At 38.5% G+C, this 7,286-nt stretch overlaps 1 protein-coding gene across 3 annotated transcripts in view; it reads left to right on the plus strand.

Annotated features, from left to right (window-relative positions):
- LOC118766832 overlaps nucleotides 1-5,389 on the plus strand; it is a 41,783-nt gene extending 36,394 nt beyond the window's left edge. The window contains exons 6-7 of one of the 3 annotated variants that reach the window (XR_005002744.1): nucleotides 222-318; nucleotides 5,148-5,388. Coding sequence is in view for 1 of the 3 variants with exons in the window: in XM_036510670.1 (XP_036366563.1) it covers nucleotides 2,760-2,779 (20 nt within the window). In the remaining 2 variants the exon portion in view is untranslated. Of the gene's footprint in view, nucleotides 1-221; nucleotides 319-2,759; nucleotides 2,859-5,147 lie in introns of those variants that run through there. The other 2 variants (XM_036510669.1, XM_036510670.1) reach the window with 2 other exon arrangements.
- Nucleotides 5,390-7,286: the final 1,897 nt, after the last annotated feature.

Here is a 7,286-nt window from a genome sequence, read left to right on the forward strand (position 1 = left end):
CGGACAGTTTTGTTAACCTGGAACCATGTAGTTGGGAAGCAAGCTTCTTACCACACAGTCACGCCTATATATACTGTCTTCTTTCAGTTTTGTTTCTTTAATCACAACTAACAAGGCTTTGGTCGACCCGAGACTAGAATAGCAGGAATTTGCTCAATAAGAATGATCAAAATGGCGTTCGTTTTCCTCTAATTTCTTCGTATATATTTCTATGGTTACAGGTGTATTCGTTGTTTAGTGCTCGGACGATTTTGACAACGGGATGTGGACAAGATTCATCCAATCGCAAAAAAAAAGGTCGAGAAAATATTTAGGAAAGTAAGTAAATGATAATAATAGAAATGGAAAACTCAATTTATTACAAAATTCGAAATAAAAAGATTGGAAAACTGGAACGTTGTCTCCTTAAATAAACTGTTTTATTGTATTAAAATTTATCCCGTTTCTCACGTACATAAATGTATTGCATGTCCCCACCGAAGCCGCATAAATATTCTCTCCCGCAAAATCATTCAAGATCTTTATTAATTAATACTAAATCGTATATTAACTGTAATTCCCGTAATTCACTTTCTATCGTAATACTAATAACGTAAACGATTAACAGTATTAACAATTTTACAATTAACAATTAACAATAAGGTGTCTGTCTTTACGTTCTGAGTTCAAATTCCGCCGAGGTCGACTTTGCCTTTCATCCTCCCGGGTTCAATTAAATAAGTACCAGTTACACAATGGGGTTGATATCATCTCTTTTTCTGTCCTTGTTTGTACCTTCCACGTTTAGCCCCCTGTGGTTAGTAAAGAAATAAATATTAACAATTTCATATTTAATCTATAACGGTATACAGATTGTTGTTAGAGATGGAAACACTGAGGCAGATGTCAACTCCGGAATCGAACTTGCAGTGACAGTGTTCAGAGAAATGAGAAAGTTCTGAGACAGCAGTTTGATTATCCACTGTATGAAGATCCTCCTGCACATTGCCTTATCAAGAACAGTCTACTCAGGAGAAACTTGGAAAATGACGGCCAAGATCACTCAGAGGCTAAATGCTAAGTGCAGAACACACAATATCACTAACAGGGGGAGGATCACAAAGCGTGAAGTTCTGAGAAGAGCCAGTCTGGGCAGCTTGTAGGAGTTTGGGATGGCAAGAACAATGAGACTTGCAGGTCGTGTTTATCGACTTGGAAGAACGAATACCCCCAAAACAACTACACAATGGGAACGAGCAGAAGTTCGACAAATGAGAAAGAAACCGAGAAAATATGCCGCGTCACATTTAAAAAGATCTGAAGCAATTTAGCTCCAGTTGGGAACATACAAGTGGCTATACCCAAATGGAGATCATTGGAAACGTGTCCCTAGCCAATGTAGAGGCCCAATTCTACGAAAGCTACAAAGACGAAGACTAAGCCGAAATACACTTACATAGATTCAAAAGATGAGAAGAAACATTTTGCTTGAGTTAACAACAGATTTGGAAGCAAAATCATTTGAGGACTAGATCAAAATTTAGGTTATTTAAAAGATAAACGTTATTGTTACGTTAAATATATTAAGGGATTACGATTGTATATCAGCTAACCCCGTGCCGTCAAAAATGACGGCTGATTGTAGCATTTTATTTATAAATCTATATAGAGAGCTGAAGTTGTCAGTGCATGGCAGGTTTGGTAGCCTTCAACTAACACTATCTCCTCCGAGACCCTGCGGCGCAAGTTGACCAAAATTGAGAGCATGATAGAAAAAAGCTTGCTCTTCATTCTGTAGAAGAAAAAATTCAAATCGGACAATGTTAACACCAAAAATTATTCACATTAAAAAGGTGTCTTTTTTCTATGAAAATCACTATTTTTTACGATTTTTGACAGCTGTGTCGCCATTTTTTGGTGTATTTCAACCAGAAAAATGTTCACTTTAAGAGAATAACAAGCTACATAATGCAAAATTTTTACTTTTCAAAAATTCCAATTCTAAAGGGTCGAAACAAACCCGAGCAACGCCGGGCGATACTGCTAGTAAGGTATAAAACCAAGTTTTTAGCTTGATAATTCTTTTATTACTAAATGTTCTGTGAAAATTCTATCAGCAACTAACAACCCTTGACTGCTTATTTCCTCCAACGCTGGCTAGAGTTGTCAAAAGGGAAAGGGCAGAACATCCTCTATAACTGTATAATTTATTCAATCGTGGAACTACGTAACGTATACATATATATATGACGGATCTTCACTCTGTTTCCTTCGAGAAGGATTTAGTAGGGCGCAGGTCTATAATGGAAGATTCGTGGCCAAAGTGCTGCAAGGTGAAACTGAACCTGAAACACCCGGTTGCAAACTGGATCTCTTAAGATTAAATCTATGCCTACGCGTTAGCCAAACATGCTCGTGTGTGTGTGTGTGCGAATATTATAGACGAATAGATCAAAGCGAGCACACATCGAAATAGGACATTATATGATTTATAAAAGTTACAGAAAAAGCATGAAAGAAATCCATTACAACAGCATTCACCGCTACACGCTCGCGCGCCCACGAATTCTTCCACGCACGCGCGCACACGCGAGCACAAGCACACACACATTCTTTTCACAGATTTAATAATATTTTGGCAAAGAATCTCCGTTGACACGATCTCACTGTTTCACTTTCCCGAAGCTAAATCTTTCGAATCCAGACACGCGGTGAACTTTGGAATACTTTTCAGAATAGTTCTTTCCAATCATGTCAATTCCAAAGAGATTTTCTTGAAGAATTTAGCAGCGTTTTCTAAATTCAAAATACTCAGTTTTTTGCAATAGTTGGATTAGCAAAAGCAGAGATTCTTTGCTGAAACATTAAATATTTAGAACACAATTTCTGCTATTATATATGTATGACGATAAAGGCATCTTCAGTGTTGCTCATGGTAAGGTGTTGCTTAACAGCGGAATAGTGAAAGTGAAGGTAAATATATACATTGTATTTGTCTTTTTGTTTTTTGTTGGTTTTTTGTTTTGGTTCTTACACCTTCAACTCTTTTATTTCAAACTAGCAGTATCACCCGGCGTTGCTCGGGTTTGTTTTCTTTTCGACCCTTTAGAATCGGAATTTTTGAAAAGTAAAAAGTTTGCATTATGTAGCTTGTTATATTCTCTTTAAGTAAACATTTTTCTGGTCGAAAAATGGCGACACAGCAGTCAAAAAAAGGTAAAAAAAAAATAGGATTTTCATAGAAAAAAAGCACCTTTTTGATGTAAATAATTCTTGGTGTTAACATGATCCGATTTGGATTTTTTCTTCTACGGAAGGAAGAGCAAGCCTTTTTCTATCATACTCTCAATTTTGGTCAAGTTGCGCCGCAGGGTCTCGGAGGAGATAGTGTTAGTTGAAGGCTACCAAACCTGCCATACAAAGACACAGACATCTTCAGCTTTATATAGAGAGAGATTTGCATTCTTCCAATTTGTAAGGGAATTTAGTGTTAAAGATGTATGAGAGTATCGTTGTATTCGTGTTGGTTCCCCACAGTCACTTGAAACCCACTGTTGGTATATTTTGGTCCCTGTAACTCAACAGTAACGGAACACGATGATGTTTGAAAGCTTTAATTCTCCATAGATCACTTCATTTAATATTTCCTCGCCTAAGAAGAGGTTTCCTTCCTGCTACAGCGGCCACGTTGGTGGAGATACTTCACAGAAATACTCCGACTCTCTTGGACGGACTCTACAACAGCATTTGCCTTACAACGAGTATCGTTTTCAACAAACCGCCTCTCAGTCCAAAGACTGCTTCTTCTCAGTATTTTAACCGTAGGCCCCAATACTCGTCAACGGGGATGATCGTCGACGCGAAAGATGGGTCATCAGCGGCACGCTGACGGAGATCTTGACTGACTTCGATGCGATGGACGAACTGACCCGAAACACGCCGCGTGCTCAATTCAAACGTTACGCTTGCCTATACGGCCCCATAGAACAGGCCAACGCCATTGGTCAATGAGTGTCCTCTGACGATCCTCGTGCACAAACTGTTGAATGTTCTCCACATTTCCGGGGGTGACGCTCATGGCAGGTCTTCTAGATTGCTTATCCTCTTCCAGGGGAATTCTTCCGCTTTTGAAGAGCCCGTATCTTTTGAAATATGGGTCGTAAGCTTGCTGAAGAATGCTCAATGTCTCTGTAACAGACTTCCAAATGCTAACGCAAAATTTAAAGTTGACACTTTTTTCCTACTTCGTGAAAAAATCGCAGACTAAACCCGTGATCCCCAAAATCCCAATTTCACAGCTTACGGGGTAGACAAAGCAATGTTACTTGGCACAGTGCCTCGTGTAAGTTCCTGATAACTCTCACTGCATATGCAATCGTTTGCTGCCATCTATTGTCGCACAACAGAACTAGTCAGGGAACTTTTTTATAACATCTTGTACACTAGGAATTTCTACAGATCCTGCTAGTAAAATATAAGGAGTGAGTCATGCACCAATGTCTACATTACAATAGTTTCTACAGATGGATGCTTTACAGAGTGTATTGATGTATTTGTTGTGGCTCCATCTCTAGTGGGGTCACCAATTCTCTGCAAGACAAGATCTCTCAACGGACTGTCGTAAACCTAACATCACTTTCTTAATTATCTTTATATATAAAACTGTAGTTGTGTGAGTGTCTGTTCCCTTCGATTTAGATTCCTAACTACTCCCACATTTTGCGGTGCAGTTTAACCAAAACCGGGTATCTTATAGTCGTGATTCATATCAAGCCCTTCTGGGTATTAGCGCGCGTCTACGATGAGTCTACGATTTTAAAAAAGATTTACCATCATTTTTTTCCATTATAACGCAAATTCTTTTGAATATAAGGGAAGTAACTCTCTAAAAATGTCTACGATGAGTCAACGATTTAAAAAAAAATTTACTATAATTTTTTTTCCATTTTCAATGCATTTTTTTGCTATATTTTGGCTATAACTCTCTAAAAATGCTTATATAGTTATTTCCCTTACAAACCCGAGCAACGCCGGGCGATACTGCTAGTTCTTTATAAAAGGTAACTTTAAAATAATTTTCTCATTTCACAGCTTTTTTTTTATTTATTTCTGTTTTGTTTGTTATGCACTTTTTCATTAATTAACTAATTAATTTTATCACTTATTAGTTTCATCACATTTCGACAGGAAGAACTATTGCCAAATTTTCTCTAATTCTTATTTGACCTGGATCAAATATGTCACGTGGTTACAATGCTTTCGTTCGAGGCAGTCGACGCTCGTTTTCTCTACCAACCAACATGGTGACGACGACGACGACGACGACAACGATGATGATGATGATGATGATTATATCAGTGATGATACTTCCATGCTCGTCACTCAGTAAGTTCAGATTAAAAACAATAAATTTATTTCTTCAAGCTTTTCTTTCCCTTCTCTCGCTTCTTTCAACAACTCTCACACACTTACTCTCTTCTTTCACTGTCTCTCTCTCTCTGTCACGCTCCTATCCTTAGTATATGAGGGAGGACAAGTGTGTGTGTGGTGTGTGTGTGTGTGTGCAATTTACTTCCCTTGGAAACAAATGAGTTCGATGGCCTTCTGGCATTTTACTATTCAAATCTCACGATTTACCAGGATATAATGCCGATAGTGCCGACCAACCACTTCCCCTATAGATTATCTCCTTTGTAGATAAATCAGAAACCATTATGTCAATAGTAATCTGTATATATCATACAGTTCAGTTGGTTTAAATGGAGCATATATTATTATTTTTTTTTTTTTTTACCTCCTTCGGTCAGACACTGACCATGGGTTTGCACCTAGAGAGTTACCCTCTGAGGCACAAGTCTGGGCAAGGTTGTTTTATGGAAGACCAGCAGTCGCCCATGCATACCAGCCTCTCCTCTCCGCGCCACCGATGTTGTCCAAGGGAAAGGCAAAGGGGCCGATACAGCTTGGCACCTGTGACGTCGCAACTCATTTCTACAGCTGAGTGAACTGGAGCAACGTGAAATAAAGTGTCTTGCTCAAGAACACAACACGCAGGCCGGTCCGGGATTCGAGCTCACAACCTCACGATCGTAAGCTCGACGCTCTAACCACTGAGCCACGCGCCTTCACATATTATTATATAAATAGTATATAATAGTAGTATTATTAAACAGGACCTATGTGTGTTGCACTTCTCTGTAATTACAGCCTTCGGGTTTGTTTGATATATATATATATATATATATATATATATATATATAATATATATATATATATTATATATATATATATATATATATATATAAATATATATGTGTATATGATATATATATTATAATATATATATATATATATATATATATATTATATATCTTAGCAGCCTCTCGTCGCTCGGGTTGCACTCCGCCGTCATGGAGTGGCCCGATTGACGTGCAGGTTACTGAGGCCCTTTTCCTTTTCTCTTCGTTCTTTCTTCGTGCTGTTTTAGCCATAAGATGACGCCATCCCACTGGCTGGGCGGGCAGGCATTTTGTTGGATGGCCGTTGACTGTTCGGAAGTTCATCCGCCCTTTGTTGGGTCTTATTTTTCATCCCACAGGGTGTCCAACAGCACCCTTCTCACCTCCCGGAAGGCCTCCACGACGGTGGAGTTACGATTTCAGGAGAACGATTGGGATCACGTGGATGAGAAAGGCGCGATCCAGAGAGGAGTGGACAGCGTGCGTGCTGTGACCAGCGGTGTCAAATGGACGCCTGACGGACTGGTCGGTCAAGGTGATCAAAGTGATATATATATATATATATATATAATATATATATATATATATATATATATATATATAGATAAACAAAGGATGGATAGGAGTCAGTTCATTGCAGCTATATCCAAATAATTGTTCTGTTGATTAATGGCTATATTAAATCATTATAAAAACCCCGTTTTCTTCAGATGAATACACGAACCACATTTTCAGGGAGATTTTAGAACATTTAAAATCCGCAGCTTGTGTATATTTTGTGATTCCAAGATCATCGCTGGTCGCAGAATGAGTTTGCCAAGCCAAGACAAATTAAAAAGTAGTTTTATAGCTGAGGAACAGCATGACGTCATATGTGGGTAGGGTGTATTTCAGATTTATGGACTTGAAGGTAAGTCGACACGATAGAAGGGAGGGAATTAGACAGCGCAAACTCCTCATCTCCCCAATTAAGCAAGAGATAGTTCTGGTTATTTTATAAAATTCATCTAGAGATAAAGAGTTAAAAGCGAAAGATAAGGTTCACGGTTGTTCATATGCCAGCTTCAA

This window comes from Octopus sinensis, linkage group LG18 (assembly GCF_006345805.1).
Source record: "Octopus sinensis linkage group LG18, ASM634580v1, whole genome shotgun sequence".
Classification (NCBI taxonomy): Eukaryota; Metazoa; Mollusca; class Cephalopoda; order Octopoda; family Octopodidae; genus Octopus; species Octopus sinensis.